Source organism: Anas acuta, chromosome 3 (assembly GCF_963932015.1).
Source record: "Anas acuta chromosome 3, bAnaAcu1.1, whole genome shotgun sequence".
Taxonomy (NCBI): Eukaryota; Metazoa; Chordata; class Aves; order Anseriformes; family Anatidae; genus Anas; species Anas acuta.
The window spans coordinates 117,529,334-117,551,942 of NC_088981.1; the positions used below are offsets into that span (position 1 = coordinate 117,529,334).

Here is a 22,609-nt window from a genome sequence, read left to right on the forward strand (position 1 = left end):
GTGGGGGCACATCTTAACCTAGGACATATACCTAATAACCACAGAGTTAAAATCACTGTCTAAATCTGCATAGGCTGCTGTGTTAATTGCTTTAATGGCATCAGAAAGAGAACAGCACCTGAGTACTGAGCTTATGAATGCAAACAACAATCCCAAAAAACAAAATAGCCAAGTTCCCCACAAATGTTCACCTGCTCGCAGACCCCGCTGTCCTTTCTGCAAGTGTGACAAGTATTGCTGCAGGGAAACTGTTCTTTTCCCAGTGTCATTTCTTTTCCCATAGCAGCTGATAAAACTGGTCCTTTCTCATGCTGCCTTTGCTCTTCATCTGGCACTTGGTCTTGATCTTGGCGGTATGACTGCTTGCTACCGGAATATTTTTCTAGTTTGCTTTAAGACAAAGCTGGTGTAAATATTTATGGCAAAAAAGGAAGAGGACTTTGACTTTATCACACAGCAAGGGAATCGCTGAGCAGCAGCATGAGAAGCACTCCTTAGTTCACCCAATATTGCAGCAATTACATTTTGTTTTATTGACATGTTAAAAGTCATAATCATTACAAGAAGATTTTGTGGTTATCCTCGTATTATGTTCTTCTAAAATGCAAAGCACTTGCAGTTTTTCCTTCATACCAACCTAGCCTACCATTTCTCCAGTTCAGCGAGTGCATTCTGCTTTGTAACTGTCTTCCAGGAAGCAGGGATTTCTCCTTTGCCATGAAATTTCCCATTGTAGTATTGTTCTAGCTGTGTCCTGAAAGAAGACACAAACCATTTCCAGTATGCTGGCATGGATGGATCAGGAGGAATGTTCCAAGTGGAATAGGGATGTCCCGCATCCCGGTATTTCTTGTAGGGGATTGATCTGTCTTCACCAATCCTGAATAAGCAGTCACTTGAAACACTGCTAGAACAAATATCAATTTTAAAGTTGTCTGTTTTATGCCATTTAAATAGTCTCCTTTTATACCATTTGCATCCTACCAAAAATTGTGGACGATGGAAGACAACCTGGTGGTCTCCGTCATGGTTTGGCATAGTGTTAGTGCAAACAGCCCCACAAAATGGACACTGCTCCTGGCACCCTGCAAACTGCTCAGCCACTATTGTGTGAGGCTGCCTTTCAAAGGAGCTCATACGAGCTTCTTCAAACTCTTTCCTGAGATCATCAATAACGGGAGACAGTGCTTCTGTCATGGCATTATTCAGGAACTCTATGTCTGTTATCTCCTGATGTTCAATGCCCTTCAGGTCGCTCCTGGGCAAGCTTAGCACATCTCCGAGTGCTCTGCAGAATTCATCCAGCCAAAGAGAGATTTTATCTTTTCTGTCTTTTCTGTCTTTGACAACCATGGTTGATGCAAAAACTGCTGACTGAATGTTTTCATAGTAACGAGAGAGGGAGTCTCTTAAAAACATCTCTAGCCTTCTGTTCTTATCTAAACAGTATGTCTCAACTTTTGTCTTAATGTAATTATTTAAAAACTCTCCTGGGGCATTAAGGTAATACATGAAATTTTCAAAATTTTCTTCTTCTGCTAGGTATTTCAGCATGTAATTTTCCAGAGTGGATCTATTGCCTCTGAAATCTGGAATTTTATCCTTCACGTCTCGAGCTATGTCAAGAGCTGTCTTCTCATAGATGGCGTGTCGAAGAGCCGGGGCAATCTTTCTGCACAGGAAATCAGCAAATGTTGTGATACTAGAGGCTCCTTGGCAGGAAATCTGGAAACATTTGAAGAAGTCTTCTCTCTTGCTCTCCAGGTAGATGACTGGATCATTTGCTTTCCTGAACGCTGCATGCATGTCTTTAAACCTTTCTGCTGCCATTCTGCACAGGTACAGTGATAATTCCATTCTGTAATCTTTATTAAAACTGTAATTTGCAGTTGTAGGGACAGAGTTCATACCTTCCTTCACTTCATTTAGTATTTCATGAATAAAAGTTCGACTGTAATCCATTTTGTCCCTTTCCTTCTTCTCAATGTTTGCCTTCACACGCATTATGATGCTCTCTGTAATGTGGTGCATATTGTTCACGTCGGCATCGTCCAAACTCTTAGAAAAGATGCGGAAGCCTTTTTTCTTAGACACGTGTTTCTCTATGTCAAGACAAAAGACATTCTTTTGGGAAAACTTTCTGATTCGTTTATCTACCTTGGGCTCCTTAAAGTGATCTAGAAGGACATTTTCTATATCCACATCGATGTCCACCTCTTCCAGAGGGGGAGTAGCAGAGGACACTTCAGTAACCCACTGCTTCCAGATAGAATTGAAGTGGTTTCTCAGTTCACTTTCACCTAATTTCTGGCCTTTTAGAGACAGGGCCAACTCTCTGCTCTTTCTCAGGAGCTCGTTTTCATATTCAGACTTCCTCTCATCCAGTTTACTCTGGCTCTTCTTTACTTCTATAAGTTTCTCACACTTCCTTCGCGTTTCAACAAGAAGGGACTCTCTCAGTTCTTTCAGCTTCAGTTCCGTGCTGCTTTTCCACTGGATCAGTATTTCATGGTCTTTGTCTTCACTGAAGAATGTTTCCATGTTCTTGGTGATGGCATCACTTCTCTCTTGCACCAGTTTTTCAAGGTGTTCCGTGGTGACTTTCCCCAACTCCCCATTCCGCACCTTGTTTTCCAGTTTCATTTGCAAGTCTAAGATGTGACTTCTCAACTGCCAGGTCCACTGACTAAATGCAGTTTCCAGTTTCTTGTAGGCAGCAATCTCCACTGAATTCTTGAAGCTGAAAACAAAGTTTTCATTCAGCAGGGCATTCCACAGGTCACTAATACGAACTTTCAGGCTGGAGAGCCTCAAAACGCTGTTGTGCGATTCCTTCTTGGCAGCTTGGAGAATTTTGCTCTTTAATTCCTGGACGTTCTGGCTGTAGGTGGGGTTGGGCGGTGCCATCGGTGGGTTTCCTTCCCACAGGTGAGCAAAGTAATGAATGTGGGTGTTCATGTCAAAGCGGATGACGTCGTTGAAGCAGGTGATGTCACAGAATTCCTGCTGGGCCGCGGTCACGGTCATTTCATCCAGCTTTTCCTGCAGACGTCTTTGTCCTTCCATGTTCTGTTCCTTTGCGGTTATTTCGCCCACGTTTTGGTGCACAAAGAGGCAGCCTGGGGAAATATTAACTTGCTTCATCCTCAGGAAAGCCTGCACAGCAATCTGAAGGACGTCTTGCATTTCCGAAGGATTTTCTCCAAAGATGTTGATCAGAGTCATGTTGCCGATGCCGATGACAAAGGTGGCCAGCTCATTGTCATGGTTAAGTGACTGCTTATTGGCCATCTCTATGGCACGAAGTCCTTCTGTGTCAACAACGAGCATGTAATCAAAGTTCAAATCCTGTTGGAGCTTCTCATCCACTGTAATGAGCTGCATAAACGCTCCCCGGGTGCACCTCCCTGCGCTGACGTTAAACTGGAGACCAAACATGGCATTCAGCAGGGTTGACTTCCCTGTGCTCTGGATGCCAAGCACGGAAAGCACAAATACTCGCTTGTCCCCTAGCTTCTCAATTAACCTGTCAAAGATGGCTCCAATCCATTGCAGTGGTATGTAAGAAGCATCACCGTCCATCAGCTCAATGGGATACCCTAAAAGCATCAGATTGGCAGCAATTTCAGGTAGTTTGACATACCATTTTTCTTTGGAGTTTGTTGATTCCAGTGCCTCATAAATCTGCCCCACCTCTCTCAAAATATGCTCAAGGCCAATGGACGAATCATTGATTTCATCAGACAGGGCATCTAATTTCTTCATCAATTGAGTTTTCAGGTTGTTATTTCCATTGCTTTTCTTTAATGCCAGGATTTGAGACCAGAAGTGATGATACTTTCTCTTCAGCTCATCAAGGTGATCAGAGGAGATGTCGTCCATGAAGATCTTCATCCACTGCAGAAAGAATTTCTTGGTATTGTCTGGCTGTGACTGGAGAAAGCCAAGGACTGTTTTCATCAGCTGATTGAGGGGAAACGCTTTGCCTAGTTGCTTTCTTCGTATTGCTGACTTCTCCAATTCAATTTGGCTCCGATGATGCTCTATGCTCTTGTTCCTCTTTTCCTGCAAGCGAGTGAGTTCTTTGTCCTTTTTACACCACAGGTACCACAGTTTTCCCTGAAGAGGCAGTAGCTGTGATTTGATCTCAGACAACTTCTCCTTCTTCAACAGATTCACCAGTTTGATTGCCGTTTCTTTGGCTGTCACGCACGCTTCTGCATCTTCATCGACTTGGAAGCCGTGCTGGTGAGCTGTGCTCAGGCATGCATTGAGGCTAACAAGCGTGCTCGACCCTTCCACTAGGTCTCGGATGGTTTTTTTCAGCTCACCCACTAATTCTGCTTCATTTCTGTTCTTGATCCCTATTCTTATGTTTTGGCTAGATCGGCCAGCTGCAATGCTCTCTTTCTCAGTGAAAAGGCAAACCAAAGGTCTCTGAGACTCCCACAGATCACGTAAAATTCTCCTGCCTTTCTTCTCATTACTCTGATCAGACTCAGAAACAAGAACCACGTTCACGGCAGAGATCTCCTGTAAAAACTGCAGCTGGGGTTCGTGATCCCTTGCATCTCCATGCAGGTTACAGAAAGCAACAGGGCCGTTAAAGCTGTCATCGTCGCTACCACGTGGAATGTACCAGGAGATCTCCACAACACCTTTCATCAGGAAGCAGTCTTTGGTGCTGCCTTTGCAATGGCGGTGGAAAAAAGTGTCGTGTTTTCTCATGCTCAGCAGGGCATTCAGGAGCTGAGACTTGGAAGAGGAAGGAGAGCTGCCGATGCGGAGGAAGGACACGACGGGCATCTCTGCCTGATAAATGAGTTTGTTTTTGTGACTGCTAATGCTCGTCTCCTCTCCCGATCTCACCGTCCCTTTCCAGCTCTTCTTGATTTGGCTGAGGGACCAGAGAGGGAACTCTATCTGTGAAGTGCCCGGGTTTGGTACCAGGAGGGGTAGTGCAAACTGGCAGAAAGCGAGCTTGGATGAAAGGTACTGTCTCATGAAATCATCAGCACAATGAAAAATTGCCATCTGGAGGTCCATGGGGTGCACATGACTCTCCCTGCTTGCAGATTCAGGGGCTCCTTTGTCCAAGTCACTGAAAAAGTCATCAAAGGAATCAAAGGGCTCGTGCTCCTCCCCTGAGGTGTTTGGTGTGGGAACAACTCCTGGCTTACTTGTCTCCTTGCAAGTCAGGTACCTCACCCGGTAATCCACGGTCAGGAGCCTTTTCAGGAAGTAAAATGGTAGCTCGCTGTCCTTGCTGGGCTGGCTGTCGTGTACAGATGTCTGGTGTATTCTGTGGAAATCTTCTGTACCCATTTTTCTTGGATAGTACCTTTCCAGCCCGAGGCGCTTAAGTAAGTTGAGGAACTCCGGGTTTGCAGTGGTTTGATTTGCTTTGGATTTGCTGCTGTCTGATTTGGGATTGCACTGACTGGGAGGCTGCATGCCTTGAAAAGCATCTTCCAGGTCTTTCATTATACTGTCTTTGTTCAGGTTGCCAGATGTGTCCTCCACTTGCCCATCGATGAAGGATTGCAAATCTCTTTCCAGCATCTCCCAGTCTCTGAATGCACTGTGCTTTTCGAGGAGAGCTTTCATCTCTGTGGACCATGTGTTTTTCATCTTTTCTTTCATGAAAACTAAGCGGTCATTCTTCTGCTCAGGGGTCACCTTCTTGTTTTCGGATGTTACGTTGAGCCCCGTCAGCAGCAGGAAGGCCTGAGCTCTGCAAGCATCCTGTTCCTTCAGGCTCTGATACTCGTTATGTGCCACGCGCATTTCCTCTATCATGAAATTAATTTCTGGACACCCAAGGAGGCACTGAAAAGTGCCGCTTTCTACTTGGTATCCTGTGCTGGTTGTAACTAAGAGCACTAAGAGTTCTATGTCTTCCTGTGCCCTTTGCTGCAGAGACTGGAGCAAGGAAGAAACAGACTGGCTTACAGTGAAGGTGGCTTTGATCTTTGCCTCATGAATGGCAGATGCAGAAGTTGCCGGTGCGTAGGTGACTTCCATGATGTACTCCTTCATTTGCAGCAGTGTTATATTGAGATCTTCAAGACTGGAAATACTGGGAGTTTTGGGAAGTGTGTGCTCCTTCTGGAAGACCCATTGCATAATGAAGGAAGCCCTGGGGAAGTCCCTGACAGAATAGATGTGAGGATCCAGCAGGCTCTGCAGCAGAGATTTGATGTAGGTGGTGTTTTCTGGAGAAGACCTCTGGCAAAAAGAAACAGTGTTCACCAGGAACTCCTGCAATGCTTTGTCTGACAGACATATGTTGATCCAGACACTGTGATTCTTTGTTCTCTTATTCAGACCCTGTTTAAAATCTATCAACGTGAGCAGTTTCTTTTCATCAACTGTCCCCTCCCAGGTCTTCACTTGCTCCAGGAAAGCTCTGGCCTCTTCTATGGCACTGGCCAGTTCCTCTCCAAAGATCACACTGGTGCTGTGGTCCATTAGCGCTTCATAGACAGTCCTGAGGCCGCTGCCCATTTGATGGGAGGCTTTAAAATCGCTGCTGTGGTTGGACAGGATTATGTCCCACACTGGGATCAGCTGAAAGCCCCGGTCAATCACACACCAGGTTGTGTTATTGGCCACAAGCCCGCATTTCCACTCGGGAAGGGAATCCGTCTCTGCTGGGCCACCTGTTTTGGTCACATAGAGCTGAACTGCTCTGTGGGTGCTGCTTCTGTCTCTTCCCTGAAATGATGCCTGTGAGCTGGAGTTTGAAGCATCCCCCTTCACTCCCCACTTGGTACCGAAGCCGCTGAAGCTAGCCCCGACGTAGCTGTTCAGTGCTTCAGATGTTTGTTGCTTCATTTCATCCCATTGCTCTGCCCTGAAACCTTCGGCAGATGCTTTCCACCAGAATATTCCCCCAAAGTGGAGGGGTCCCTGGTTCACGTGGGACCCAAACCTGCTGAAGAAGCTGGAGCACCTGCTCTTCAGTAGGTGGAACCTGTCTGCCTCCTGGGTGATGCTCAGAAGCTTTTCGATGTCTTGCAGCTCTCGCAGGGCTGCGTCTGAGAGGCGAAGCTGGTCCATTTGGAAGTAGTAGGAGGCCAGAGGGATGTATTGGTACTTGGTGGTGCAAATGTACGCCTGCTCGGAGCATGACCGACGGGAGTCCTCTGACTGTGAGGACTTGCTGTAATCTACACCTGTTTCAACACTGAACCTCCAGAACCCAGCTTTGACAGAAGCATTGATGCTGAACCCCAGCTGCTCCATGGACTTGGTGAAAGTGGCTTCTGCTGCAGAGGAGGAGAACTCCTTCCTCTCAAGCAGCGACCCTTGCACTGGACCAGTAAGCATGAAGCCATCAGGGACCCTGATGAGTTGCTCTCGCTTTGCCAGCACATCCTCCAGGCTCTTGGTTTGGTAAATCCCCTGCAGAGCCAGGCCTCCCGATGCCCGCCTCAGGACCTCCTCATCAGAGACGTTCTCCCTCTTCCCCATGGACTTCTCCTGCTGCTCCAGTTGCTTCCGGATGCTCACCAGCTCATCCAGCAATGCCTTCTCTGGAGGTGCCCAGTACTCCTTGGGAATGTCCATGGCTTGCCATAGGGCCTCCTCTTTCTGTCTTATCATTTCCTTGCTGTGGCTGCAGCTCTTCTGCATTTCTTCCAGCTCCTGTAGGATTGACTTGGCTTCTTCTTGTCTCTGCTTCATCACATCCAAGCGCTGCTTCTGTACTTCATCAACAGCTCTTTTGTTGTCTGTGATTCCTAGGAGCCTTTGGATTGCCTTGGTCTCCCAAGGGTACCGTACTTCGCACTCCAGTTTAAGGCAGTCTTCATATTGCAGATGTTTCAAAGCATCTCTTGACTTAACACCCAATATCTCTGACAGTTTGGGGAGCCAGTATTCTTCATCAAGTCCTTCCTTCTCAAATGCTTCTGCCAGCAATTGCTTAGCAATTCGTGCCTTTTCCCCAGCATCTGCTCTCTCCTCCTGTGACTCCATGGCTGTGGAAGGGGAAAAGAGACTTTGGTTACATCAGGTTAGAGGAGGCCACCACCCCTTAGAAGAGGCCTCTCCATAGTTCCTGGCTCAGGGATTTCTTTTGCCTTGCTGCTGGAACCCAGCCTCGGGCACCCCCGAGATAGGCAGACACAGACAGAGAGACACACGCAACCACTGGCACGGCTACACAAATAGCCATGGACAAGGCGCTGCCTTCAACAGCACCCATGTATAAGCTGCTGTGATGGTTCCGCTCGAGTGGACAGCTGAGCTCCACCACAGCCGGTTTCTCACTCCCCCTCCTCAAAGAGGAAAGGAGAGAAAATGCGATGAAAATGGCTCAAAGGTTGAGAAAAGGACAAGAAGGTCATGCAGTAATTATTTGTGAGGGGAAAACAGACACAGCATAGGGAGACAGAACTGTAGGGGTTGGAAGGGTCCTCGAAAGACCATCGGGTCCAACCCCCCTGCCAAAGCAGGTTCCTCAAAGCAGGCTGCCCAGATAGGCGTCCAGAAAAGCCTTGAATATCTCCAGAGAAGGAGACTCCACAACCTCCCTAGGCAGCCTGTTCCAATGCTCCGTCACCGCCACTGTGAAGAAGTTCTTTCGCATGTCAGTGCAGAACTGCCTGGGCTCTAACTTGCAGCCATTGACCCTTGGCCTATCCCCACAAACCACTGAGAAGAGGTTGGCTACATCCTTCTGTCCCCCACCCCTCAGATATATACACTGAGGAGATCCCCTCTCTGTCTTCTCTTCTCCAGGCTGAACAGACCCAGGTCTCTCAGCCTTTCTTCATAGGGAAGATGCTCCAGGCCCCGTATCAACTTTGTGGCCCTCCGCTGGACTCTTTCCAGGAGATCCCTGTCTTTTTTGTACCGGGGAGCCCAGAACTGGACACGGTACTCCAGGTGAGGCCTGACCAGGGCAGAGTAGAGGGGGAGGATCACCTCCCTTGACCTGCTGGCCACGCTCCCCTTAATGCATGCCAGGATCCCATTAGCCCTCTTGGCCACAAGGGCACAGTGCTGGCTCATGGTCAACCTGTCGTCCACCAGGACCCCCAGGTCCTTCTCCTCAGAGCTTCTCTCCAGCAGGTCATCCTGTAGTGATCCATGCGGTTGTTCCTTCCCAGGTGCAGGCCCCAAAACTCGCTCTTATTAAATCTCATTTGGCTTCTTCCTGCCCATCTGTCCAGCCAGTCCCGGTCTCGCTGAATGGCAGCACAGCCTTCTGGTGTGTCAGCCACTCCTCCCAGCTTTGTGTCATTGGTGTACTTGCTGAGGGCAGACAATATTCCCTCATCAAGGTCGTCGATGAAGATGTTGAACAAGACCGGACCCAGCACCGGCCCCTGGGGAACACCGCTAGTCACAGGCCTCCAGCCAGACCCTGCTCCTCCGATCACCACCCTCTGAGCTTGGCCACTCAGCCAGTTCTCAACCCACCTTACTGTCCACTCCTCTATCCCACACTTTCTCAGCTTTGCTATCAGGATGTCATGGGAGACAGTACCAAAAGCCTTGCTAAAGTCAAGGTAGATGACATCCACCGCTCTCCCCCCATCTACCCAGCTGGTGATGCCATCATAGAAGGCAACGAGGTTGGTCGAGCACGACTTCCCCTCAATGAATCCATGCTGACTACTCCTCATAGCCTTCTTCTCTTCCAATTGCTTGGAGATGGCATCCAGAACAAGCTGCTCCAATACCTTTCCAGGGACAAAGGTCAGACTGACTGGCCTGTAGTTTCCCGAATCCTCCTTCCTGCCCTTCTTGAAGACCGGAATGACATTGGCTGTCCTCTAGTCTTCAGACACCTCACCCGTTCTCCAGGACCTTTAAAGATGATAGAGAGCCGTTCGGCGATCACAGCTGCCAACTCCCTTAGCACACGTGGATGCATCCCATTGGGACCCATGGATTTGTGTGTGTTGAGCCCACTCAGACACTCCTGAACCACTCCCATGTCCACCAGGGGGGAGCCCTCCATTTCCCAGACCCTTTGTCCTATTGTCAGGGGTGAGGAGTCCGGGGGGAGTGTCCTTGGAGCAAAGACTGAAGCAAAGAAAGCATTCAGTATCTCTGCCTTCTCAGCGTCTCCTCTGACCAGGACACCCCCTCATTCAGCAAGGGACCCACATTATCCCTAGTCCTCCTCTTGCTGTTTACATACTTGAAAAAACCCTCTTATTATCCTTTATCTCTTTTACAAGCCTCATCTCTAGGTGGACTTTAGCCTTCCTCGTTGCGTCCCTGCAGGCCCTGACAACACATTGTGTTGGGTCTGTCTGAGCTGGAGTCACCTTTTCCCTGCAGCAGCCCGCACAGTGCTGTGCTCTGCACTCGTAGCTGGAACAGCACTGATATCACTCCAGTGGTGTGTCTATTGCTGCGTAGTGCTGGCACAGCATCAGGACTCCTTCCAAGCCCCCAAGAGCCAGCAGGCTGGGGGTGGGCAAGTGATGGGGAGGGGACATTGCCGGGGCAGCTGACCTAAACCAACCAAAGGGATATTCCATAACACCTGATGTCACACTCAGCAATAAAAGGGGGGGCTCTCGTGGGGGAGGGGGCTGTTCCTCCTGAACAACCACTACGCGTTTTGAGGCCCTGCTTCCCAGGACGTGGCCGAACACCGCTCGTTGATGGGAAGTAGAGAATAATTTGGTTTTTCTCTCTCTCTGTGCTTCCGCGCGGACTGATTGTTTCTTTTGTTTCTGTTTTTCCTTCCCATTCCCTTTCCCTTTAATTAAACCTTTCTCATCTCAAACCTCGAGTTCTCTGTGTTGTATTTTCTCCCCCTTCCTCTTTGAGGAGAGGGGGAGTGAGAGAGCGGTTGTGGTGGAGCTCGGCTGCCCACCTGAGTAAAACCACCACACACATCTATACTCCTCCCAAGAGGACAGGCCCTTTTTCCACATTTCACAGATCTTCCTCTTCCTTTTATTCTTATTGATGAACTCCTTGCTCATCCACACGGGCTTCCTGCCCCCCTTCCCCGATTTCCTATTCCTCGGGATGCACTGACCCTGAGCATGGAAGAAGTGCTGCTTAAATGTAGCCGAGCTCTCACAAGCACCCTTGCCTTCTAGCAACCTATCCCATGAGATACTTCCAAGCAGGTCCCAGAAGAGGTCAAAGTTGGCTCTTCGGAAGTCCAGGGTAGCAATCCTGCTTTTAGCTTTACTTCCTTTGCCTAGTTCTATCTGGAACTCCACCATCTCATGGTCACTGCATCCCAAGCTGCCCCCAACCTTCACATCGCTAACAAGGCCATCCCTGTTGCTAAGAACGAGGTCCAGGAGCACCCTCTGCCTCGTCGGCTCCTCCACCACCTGCATCAGAAAATTGTCCTCAACACTTTGTAGGAACCCTTTGGACTGCTTGTGCCTGGCCGAGTCGCTTACCCAGCAGATGTCTGGGTAATTGAAGTCCCCCATGAGGACCAGCGCTCGTGATCGTGAGGCTACTAGCAGCTGCTCGTAGAAGGCCTCATTGACTTCCTCCTCCTGATCTGGAGACCTGTAGTAGACCCCCACCACTGTGTCTCCCATACCAGCCCACCCCTTAATTCTCACCCACAAGCTCTCCACTTGTCCTTCACCCTCCCCCAGCTGGAGCTGGGTACACTCTAATTGCTCCCTCACATAAAGGGCAGCCCAACCCCCTCTCTTCCCCAGCCTGCCTTTCCTAAAGAGGACATAGCCCTCCATGACTGCGTTCCAGTCATGCGAGCTGTCCCACCACGTCTCAGTGATCGTACTGAGATCGTGGCCCCTCGACCGAACACAGATCTCAAGCTCATCCTGTTTGTTTCCCATGCTCCGTGCATTGGTGTACAGGCACTTTAGGGAAGCAGCAGGTGCAGTTACTCCTGGGGGGATGCAAGAAGAAGATACTGGACAGGGGATTGGGAATGCTACCTTCTCTGAGGAGCCCTCAGACAATCCTATGGGAGAGCTGAGAAGTTTTTCCCTGTCTTCAACAGTGACAGCAGTGATGACTTCACAGAATCACAGAATCACAGAATTTCTAGGTTGGAAGAGACCTCAAGATCATCGAGTCCAACCTCTGACCTAACACAAACAGTCCCCACTAAACCATATCCCTAAGCTCTACATCTAAACGTCTTTTGAAGACTTCCAGGGATGGTGACTCCACCACCTCCCTGGGCAGCCCGTTCCAGTGCCTAACAACCCTTTCAGTAAAGAAATTCTTCCTAACATCTAACCTAAAACTCCCCTGGCGTAACTTTAGCCCATTCCCCCTCGTCCTGTCACCAGGCACATGGGAGAACAGGCCAACCCCCACCTCACTACAGCCTCCTTTAATGTACTTATACAGAGCAATAAGGTCACCCCTGAGCCTCCTCTTCTCCAGGCTGAACAAGCCCAGCTCCTTCAGCCGCTCCTCATAGGACTTGCTCTCCAGGCCCCTCACCAGCTTCGTCGCCCTTCTTTGGACCCCCTCAAGCACTTCCATGTCCTTCTTGTAGCGAGGGGCCCAAAACTGAACACAGTACTCGAGGTGCGGCCTCACCAGAGCCGAGTACAGGGGGACGATCACCTCCCCAGCCCTGCTGGTCACACTGTTTCTGATACAAGCCAGGATGCCGTTGGCCTTCTTGGCCACCTGAGCACACTGCTGGCTCATATTCAGCCGACTGTCCACCATCACTCCCAGGTCCTTCTCTGCCTGGCAGCTCTCCAACCATTCCTCTCCCAGCCTGTAGTTCTGCTTGGGGTTATTGCGTCCCAGGTGCAGGACCCGGCACTTGGCCTTGGTGAACTTCATGCAGTTGACCTCAGCCCATCGGTGCAGCCTATCCAGATCCTCCTGCAGAGCCTTCCTACCCTTGAGCAGATCGACTTCCCCCAGCCCTTCTCTGTCACCTTTAGCTCCCCTCCCTTCCCCCATCAAACCTAGTTTAAAGCCCTGGTAATCAGCCCAGAAAGCTTGCTCCCCAAAAAAATTGCGCCCCACTTGGTGTCTGTCCATAGCCCACATACCCAACCTCTCAAAGGACGGCCCAAGATCAAAATACCAAAATCCCTGGTCCAGACACCACCCCGTCAGCCAGTCATTTCTCTGTAAAAGCCTTGCAGGTGCCAAGGTCAGTGAAGAAGGAGGGGGAGAGGTGCTCCAGGCACCGGAGCAGAAGTCCCCTGTGGCCTGTGGTTAGGCCCATGGTGAAGCAGGATGTCCCCCTGCAGCCCATGGACTACCACGGTGGAGCAGGGTTCCACGCTGCAGCCCGTGGAGGAGACCACGCAGGAGCAGGTGACCTGGCAGGAGCTGCTGCCCGTGGGGGAGCCAGGTTGGAGCAGTTTTCTGCCGAGGGATGGACCTCGTGGTACGGACCCATATCTGGAGCAGTTCTGGAAGAGCTGCTGCCTGTGGGCAGCCCACGCCGGATCAGTTCATCAAGGACTGCATCCCATGGGAGGGACCCCACAGCACAGGGGACGAGAGTGACCGAGAAGGAGTGGCGGAGAAGTGCTGTAGGCTGACCATAACCCCCATTCCCACTGTTCCTCTGAACCGCAGGGGGGGAGGAAGTGGAAGAGGGTGGATGGGGGGGGAAGGTGCTTTTGGTTTCTTTCCTTTGTTTCTCACTTCTCTAGTTTGTTAGTAATAAGCAATAAACCTTACTCTCTCCCTATGCTGTGTCTGTTTTCCCCTCACAAATAATTACTGTGTGATCTTCTTGTCCTTATCTCAACCTTTGAGCCTTTTTCATCGTATTTTCTCCCCATTCCTCTTTGAGGAGGGGGAGTGAGAGTGTGGCTGTGGTGGAGCTCAGCTGCCCACTCGAGCAGAACAACCACAATGATCTATAATATGTCTTCCATCTCAAACCATTTTAGAATCATAGAATCATAGAATATCCTGAGTTGGAAGGGACCCTTAAGGATCATCAAGTCCAACTCTTGACACCGCACAGGTCTACCCAAAAGTTCAGACCATGTGACTAAGTGCACAGTCCAATCTCTTCTTAAATTCAGTCAGGCTCGGCGCAGTGACCACTTCCCTGGGGAGCCTGTTCCAGTGTGCAACCACCCTCTCTGTGAAGAACTTCCTCCTGATGTCAAGCCTAAACTTCCCCTGCCTCAGCTTAACCCCGTTCCCGCGGGTCCTGTCGCTGGTGTTAATGGAGAAAAGGTCTCCTGCCTCTCGACACCCCCTTACGAGGAAGTTGTAGACTGCGATGAGGTCTCCCCTCAGCCTCCTCTTCTCCAGGCTGAACAGGCCCAGTGCCCTCAGCCGTTCCTCGTACGTCTTCCCCTCCAGGCCTTTCACCATCTTCGTAGCCCTCCTCTGGATACTCTCCAACAGTTTCATGTCCTTTTTATACTGTGGTGCCCAGAACTGCACACAGTACTCGAGGTGAGGCCGCACCAGCGCAGAGTAGAGCGGGACAATCACCTCCCTCGACCTACTAGCGATGCCGTGCTTGATGCACCCCAGGACACGGTTGGCCCTCCTGGCTGCCAGGGCACACTGCTGGCTCATATTCAACTTGTTGTCTACCACAACCCCCAGATCCCTCTCTTCTAGGCTGCTCTCCAGCGTCTCATCGCCCAGTCTGTACGTGCAGCCAGGGTTTCCCCGTCCCAGGTGCAGGACCCGGCACTTGCTCTTATTGAACTTCATGCGGTTGGCAATCGCCCAGCTCTCCAACCTATCCAGATCCCTCTGCAAGGCCTTTCCACCCTCATCCGAGTCCACAACTCCTCCAAGTTTGGTGTCATCAGCAAACTTGCTCAAAATACCTTCTATTCCTACATCCAGATCGTTTATAAAAATATTGAAAAGTACCGGCCCTAAAATGGAGCCTTGAGGGACCCCACTGGTGACCACCCGCCAGCCTGACGCAGCCCCATTCACCATAACCCTTTGGGCCCTGCCCGTTAGCCAATTGCTCACCCATCGTATGATGTTTTTATTTAGCTGTATGGTGGACATTTTGTCCAGTAGGATCCTATGGGAAACTGTGTCAAAAGCCTTGCTGAAGTCCAAAAAAATCACATCAGCTGGTTTCCCTTGGTCCACCATACGGGTGATCTTACCATAAAAGGAAATCAGGTTAGTTAGGCAGGACCTACCCTTCACAAACCCATGCTGGCTGGGACCAATGATTGCTTTGTCCCCCAGGTGCGCCTCAATAAGTTCGAGAACCATCTTCTCCATGATTTTACCAGGCACTGACGTGAGACTGACAGGCCTGTAATTGCTAGGGTCTTCTTTCTGACCCTTCTTGAAAATCGGCACAACATTTGCCAGCTTCCAGTCTACCGGGACCTCTCCAGACTCCCAGGATCGTTGAAAAATAATTGAGAGAGGTTCCGCGATGACGTCCACCAGCTCTTTCAGCACCCGGGGATGAATCCCATCCGGACCCATGGACTTGTAGGGATCCAGGTGGAGTAGCAAATCCCGCACACGTTCAGGATCGGTTGGGAGTTTGTCATCCGCACCGTCCCGGTCCTCCAGCTCAGGGCACCCTGGGTCCCGAAGCCCATCATCGGCATTGAAGACAGAGGCAAAGAAGGCGTTAAGCGTCTCTGCTTTGCCTATGTCATTGTCTGTGAGGAGACCTTCCCTATCAAGGAGCGGCCCTATGTATTCTTTAGTTCTCCTTTTTCCATTCACATATCTAAAAAAACCCTTTTTATTTTCTCTCACAGACACAGCCAGCTTCAACTCTAGGTGTGCTTTAGCCACACGAATTTTCTTCCTACAAACACGAACAGCATCCCTGTATTCTTTCCATGTCACCTGGCCCTCCTTCCAGTAGCGAAACACTCTCTGTTTCCGCCTAATCTCCATAAGAATGTTCCTGGTCAGCCATGCCGGCCTCCTGCCGCGCCTGCCTGACTTGCGATATTTAGGAATTGCCTGATCCTGTGCTTCTAGGAGGCATCGCTTAAAGAATGACCAGCACTGGTGGACATCGAGGCCTTCAAGAGCAGCTTCCCAGGGGACCTTGCTGACTAGTTCCCCGAGCAGCCTGAAGTCTGCCTTCCCCATATCTAGGGATGAGGTTTTGGTGGCACTTTTCCTTCTGTCACCGTAAATTTTGAACTCAACCACTTCATGGTCACTATGACCGAGGCGGCCACCAATCACCACATCTGCCACCAGACCCTCTCTGCTTTCTAGCAACAGGTCTAGGAGGGCACCTTTCCTAGTTGGCTCCGTTAGCACCTGCACCAAGAAGTTATCATCTAGGTGCTTCATGAACCTCCTGGACTTGCTCGTGTCAGCCGTGTGGCACTCCCAGTTAACGTCTGGCAAGTTGAAGTCCCCCATAAGGACAAGTGGAGTTAATCTCGAGGCCTCTCTTAGTTCTGTAAAGAATAATTTATCGGTGCTATCGTCCTGGCCAGGCGGTCTGTAATAGACTCCCACAACGACATCCCCTTTATTCGTTCGTCCCTTGATCCTTACCCAGAGGCTCTCAACTTTGCCATCGCCGACCTGAAGTTCCACACAGTCCAGCCCCTGCTTCACATACATCGCCACCCCACCACCTCGCCTACCCTGCCTGTCCCTCCTGAAGAGCCTGTAACCATCTATTGCAACACCCCAGTCACAGGACTCATCCCACCAGGTTTCGCTTATGCCGATGATGTCGTAGTTGCGGGACTGGGCCAGTACTTCTAGCTCATCCATTTTATTCCTCATACTGCGTGCGTTCGTGTAGAAGCACTTCAGGTGCGTCTCCTTACACTCAGCACCTTGTGGATCTAACCGAAGGACCTCACTGGCACACAGCCCCTCTGATTCTAGCGTACCATCCCTTAGGTCTTCACCGGCGCGCCTGGTTTTAGCCCCTTCCCCCTTCGACTCTAGTTTAAAGCCCTATCTATCAGCCCTGCCAACTCCTGACCAAAGATACTTACCCCTCTCTGAGAGAGGCCCATCCCATTCTGTGCCATCAGGCCCGGTGTAGCATAGACCTTCCCGTGATCAAAGAACCCAAAGTTCTGCCGGTCACACCAGTCTCGAAGACACGAGTTTATGTGAACAGCACGCCTTTCAGCTTCGATCCCCCCTATCGGAAGGACAGAGGCAAACACAACCTGCGCCCCTGATCCTCTAAGTAGTCGCCCCAAATCCCTAAAGTCTCTTTTGATCGCCTTCGGACTTCTCTTTGCTACTTCATCGCTACCAGCCTGAAAGACCAGTAGCGGGTAGTAGTCAGTGGGCCGTACCAGGCGCTTGACTTTCTTGGCAACGTCCCTGACCCTGGCCCCAGGGAGGCAGCAGACTTCCCTACGGGTAGGGTCAGGCCGACAAATAGGGCCCTCTGGTTCCCCTAAGGACAGAGTCTCCCACAACAATCACCCTCCTGTCTTTCTTGGTGAAGGCAGTCCTGATGCGTGGAGTCGACCTCCTCGCCCTAGGCATCCTCCTGGGAACACTTTCTATCTCTTCCTCAGTTGCTGGTCTCTCAATCTCCAGGGCCTCAAACCTGTTGTGTAAGGGCACCTGGGAAGGTGGGGCTGGAAGGGGAGGGCATCACCTGCCATGTCGAGCAGGGACCTGTCTCCATTCCTCCTCAACTCCCAGATCCCCTCCCTCTGCCCGACAGCGACAGGGCAGGGGGTCCACCCCCATTTGGGGTGTCTCAGCCCGGTACCTCTCCTTGAGGCCCTGCAGGGAGTTACTCCACAAGTCTATCTCCCACTCACACTCCCTGATGGCCCTCAACCTCTCCACCTCCTCCTTGAGCTCCGCCACCATGCGGATCAGGTCATCCACCTGCTCACACCTCACGCACGCAGCGTCTCTGCCTCCCGCCGATGGCAGCAGCAGGCTCTGACACTCCCTGCATGCGGTGACCTGAACCGCTGCATTCTTTAACGGGCAGTCGGTCTGGGTGTGTACCGACCTCCTGGAGAGCTCACCGTGCCTGGTGGAGACCATTATCACCCAGCTAACGGCTGTCGTTAAGTGTTCGTATGGGAGGGGGTTCCTCTCCGCCCTTCCTGCTCGCCCTGCCTGCGCGAACTGCTGCACCACTCCCCTCTGACGCGCCACGCCCTGTTTGCCCGCCCTGTTTGCCCGTCCTGGTCGCCGCGCTCCCTAGGGGCAGCTTTTGAACGGCCGGGGAGGGGGCGCTGCTGGCTCCGCCTTCGCCTCGTCAGCCTCCCTCACGAGGGCTGCCGGCTCCTGGCGGCTCCCTGAAGTCGGCTCGATGCCGGAAAATGAGCCCTGCCTGGCCCGATCCCCCGCTCCGCTGCAGAACCCGTCTGCCCCGGAGCCGATCGCCTCGGCAAAATGGATTCTTTAGGATTTGGAGCCTTGGTTTCTCATGGTCGGGTAGATGACCTGGCAATGCACAGACTATGCCTCTGGGGCTGTTTTCAGAGCACGATGCAGGGAGCAGCCAATGCCTGCCCAGGGCCATGGTGGAAGGGCCCTGGGGGAGCTGCCAGAGGAGCATGAAGCCCACTGGGGTGGTGTTGGAGGATGTTGTGGTTTAACCAGGCAGGCAGCAAAGCACCACACAGCCGTTCGCTGGCTCCCCCCACACCCACAGCAGGATGGGGGAGGGAACTGAAGAAAAAAAAAAGTTAAAGGGCAAAAAAAAATCCAGATGCTCTTAGAAGTTTATCTAAGCGCACTTGTTGAGTGATCTCCCTGTCCTTATCTCAACCCATGAGCCCTTTTCATTGCATTTTCTCCCACTTTTCCTATGAGGACGGGGAGAGAGAGAGCAGTTACGGTAGAGCTCAAATGCTTAGAAGAACAGTACCACCACAGTCCCTTCCAATCCAAACCAAATTAGGATACTATGAAGTGCTAAAAACCTGCGTGTTGAGAAGAAGACAGTTTAATAGGACAGAAAAGGAAGGGATAATGATGATGATGGTGATAATAATAAACCAACAAATATCCAAAGCAAGTGATACACAGTGCAATTGGTCACCAACCACTGACTGAAGCCTAAGCCTCGCTTTAGCAGTGGCAGCCCCCCACCCAGGCTAGCTCCCCTAGATTTTATTGCTGAGCAGTATGCCCTCTGGGATGGGACATCCTTTGGTTCCTTAGGGTCAGCTGTCCTGCTTCTGTCCCCTCCTGGCTCATTGTGCACCCTGGGCTCCTCGCTGCCAGGGCAGTGTGAGGAGCAGGAAAGTCCTTGGCTCTGTGCAAGCACTGCTCCGCAACAACTAACACATTGGTGCTGTCAGCACCCTTCTCATCCTAAATCAAACCCATAGCCTATAGCAGCTACAAGGAAAAAAATTACTCCATCCTGACTGTGCCTCTGCCTGCTGTGGGTGATGCGGCAGCCCCCAAGACAGGGAGAGGACCCCTGTGCTGGGTTGGCCCTGGCCAACAAGGAGAACCCAGCAGCTGCTCCCCCGCTCCCCACCAACAGGACTGGGAGAAAAGCGGAGACACAAAAGCAAGACAAGCTCGTGGGTCAAGGTAAGGAGAGTTTAGCAATCACTGCCCTATCTAGCCCCACCACCAGGCTTCGCACCTCTGCGGGGCATTGGGCTGTCCCAGGGGGCCTCCTGCTTACCTGCCTGCTGCTGCCCCGGCCCCCAGATCCTCCCTGCCCTCCAGGGCAGCCCTTGCAGCACGCCCCCCCACATCCTGCAGCAGCCTGACTGGAGGGAGCTGCTCCTCCATCCCCGACACCCGAGCAGAGCCCGTTTCCCCTGTGTGAAAAGCCCTTCTGCCCTCCTGGCATCTCGCAGCCCAGCAGGAGATGGGTGAAACAGCGAGCAGGAGGCCAAGGGGTCTCCGCATGTGGCCCCTACCCTGCCCAGTGCATGTCAGCAGGGACCTACCTGCCCTCCCTGGTGCTCTGCAGCTCCAGTAGCGTCTCAGCCCAGCTCCCGCACCATCTCAGCGCAGCCCCTGCACAGCCTCAGCCCACCCCTGACCCCACTCTTTATAGAGCCCCAAGCCCCTGCACTAGCCACAGTTTATTGGTTACACAGCAGGGAGATATTTTTTCCTTTCCTGGAAGTCAGGCTATTACCTTTCAGGCAGTGCCAGAAAGTGAAACTTGGCAGTTGCTGGCTGTGCTGGAGCAGCCACATCCCCAAGCACTCCTCCACGGAAGGAAAGGGTGTTGCAGGAAGCACGGCTGAATGCATGACAGACACCAGGAGAGTCAGATCACGCTCCATTTTATTGCCCGAATAGCCTAACTTTTAGAGTGAACTTAACAGGGGCGGACAGTGTTTCACACAAGATTATTGCTCAAAAGCACTCAGACAAACAACTACAAGAAAACAACCCCACCTGCAAGAAAACTTGTGATTAGCAGTCACATAGACCTTGTCCTTGAAGCCAGCTACTGGTAACAATATTTTTCTGAATTCCTCTATTGGGCGATGTGGGAACACTGTCATGGGAACTTCTCATAGTTGCCCTGGTAGCTTGGTTTGCTCAGCTACAGCAAGCCATGGGATCTTTGGCGTTTCAAAAAATCCCGCAACAGAAGGGGAAGTGGAAGAAGCAGGCAGCTCTAAAGCAGAGCCATCACAGAAATGGGAGGGAGAAGAGACAGAAATCGTAGCAGAGTCAGAATCCACATGAACCCTATCCCTGAGAGAGGTGCGAGGTAGCAAAAGGATTTCAGCTGTCACCTACGTGAGCACATTTTCACCTGGCTGCTCTGATGCTGGGATACTGGGGCTGGTAGCTGGGAATCAGAAGGCAAGGAAGCCAAGCAGCTGCAATCCCTCTCTAGGAAAAGGGTCCTTGCAAAGTGATTGGGAGAGGGCACAAGTCCTTAGCATCTGGAGATGTCCCACGTCAGGCGTGAAGGAAAGGTATCCATCCCCTCAAGGAAGGTACTGTACATCAGCCAGGCAAGTCGACCACCGTGGAGAAAGGTCTCCAGTACCTGAGGGAATGAGCTGTGCTCGAGACGGTTTATGGTGATGTGGACGATGACCAGGCACCCAAGGATCCAGATGAAATTTGTTCCACATGGTGGAAGTTTATACAGAGCACCACCGTCGTGTGCCAGCATGCTGCCAGTGATGAACTGGATTGATGGGATGGGACCAACAGTGTTTAGTGTCCGGCTAACTCCAGAATTATGAAGACAGTGGACTAATGGCATGCAGGCCCCAGTTTGCTTTCCCTTGCAGGGACGTCCAGTCCACCTGGAATCGACTGCCCCAGGGGTGGAAACGCAGCCCCACTGTTTGCCTTGGACTGATCCAGGCAACACCACAAGTCCATGGGGCTAGATGGGATCCACCGGAGGGTGCTGAGGGAGCTAGCAGATGTGATTGCTGAGCCAATCTTCTCAACCTGCGTGTTGAGAAGAAGACAGTTTAATAGGACAGAAAAGGAATGGATAATGATGATGATGGTGATAATAATAAACCAACAAATACCCAAAGCAAGTGATACACAGTGCAATTGGTCACCAACCACTGACTGAAGCCTAACCCTTGCTTTAGCAGTGGCAGCCCCCCACCCAGGCTAGCTCCCCTAGATTTTATTGTTGAGCAGTACGCCCTGTCACAGAATCACAGAATTTCTAGGTTGGAAGAGACCTCAAGATCATCGAGTCCAACCTCTGACCTAACACAAACAGTCCCCACTAAACCATATCCCTACGCTCTACATCTAAACGTCTTTTAAAGACTTCCAGGGATGGTGACTCCACCACTTCCCTGGGCAGCCTGTTCCAGTGTCTAACAATCCTTTCAGTAAAGAAGTTCTTCCTAACATCCAACCTAAAACTCCCCTGGCGCAAGTTTAGCCCATTCCCCTTCGTCCTGTCACCAGGCACGTGGGAGAACAGGCCAACCCCCACCTCACTACAGCCTCCTTTAAGGTACCTATAGAGAGCGATAAGGTCACCCCTGAGCCTCCTCTTCTCCAGGCTGAACAAGCCCAGCTCCCTCAGCCGCTCCTTGTAGGACTTGTTCTCCAGGCCCCTCACCAGCTTCGTTGCCCTTCTCTGGACCCGCTCAAGCACCTCCATGTCCTTCTTGTAGCGAGGGGCCCAAAACTGAACACAGTACTCGAGGTGCGGCCTCACCAGAGCCGAGTACAGGGGGACGATCACCTCCCCAGCCCTGCTGGTCACACTGTTTCTGATACAAGCCAGGATGCCGTTGGCCTTCTTGGCCACCTGAGCACACTGCTGGCTCATATTCAGCCGACTGTCCACCATCACTCCCAGGTCCTTCTCTGCCAGGCAGCTCTCCAACCACTCATCTCCCAGCCTGTAGCTCTGCTTGGGGTTATTGCGCCCCAGGTGCAGGACCCGGCACTTGGCCTTGTTGAACTTCATGCAGTTGACCTCAGCCCATCGGTGCAGCCTATCCAGATCCTCCTGCAGAGCTTTCCTACCCTCGAGCAGATCGACACATGCACCTAACTTGGTGTCATCTGCGAACTTAATGAAGAGTGCGCCAGTCCAAGCCAAGAGCAGCCAGTTTCTTGAGGAGAATGCTGTGGGAAACAGTGTCAAAAGCCTTGCTGAAGTCAAGGTAGACCACATCCACAGCCTTTCCCTCATCCACCCAGCGCGTCACTTTGTCATAGAAGGAGATCAGGTTTGTCAAGCAGGACCTGCCTTTCTTAAACCCATGCTGACTGGGCCTGATCACCTGCTTGCCCTGCAAGT

The 22,609-nt window shown here is 51.4% G+C and overlaps 1 protein-coding gene across 5 annotated transcripts in view; it reads right to left on the reverse strand.

Moving 5' to 3' along the window:
* Positions 1–509: 509 nt before the first annotated feature.
* Positions 510–22,609, reverse strand: part of LOC137854995 (interferon-induced very large GTPase 1-like) — a 55,229-nt gene continuing 33,129 nt past the window's right edge. For 4 of the 5 annotated variants that reach the window (XM_068679055.1, XM_068679053.1, XM_068679054.1 and 1 more), the window contains 2 exons: positions 19,797–21,279; positions 510–7,985 (listed from right to left, as the gene is read on the reverse strand). In XM_068679055.1, coding sequence (XP_068535156.1) covers positions 643–7,983 — 7,341 coding nt within the window. In that variant the 5' untranslated portion in view covers positions 7,984–7,985; positions 19,797–21,279 and the 3' untranslated portion in view covers positions 510–642. The remainder of the gene's footprint in view (positions 7,986–19,796; positions 21,280–22,609) is intronic. The other variant, XM_068679057.1, reaches the window with a different exon arrangement.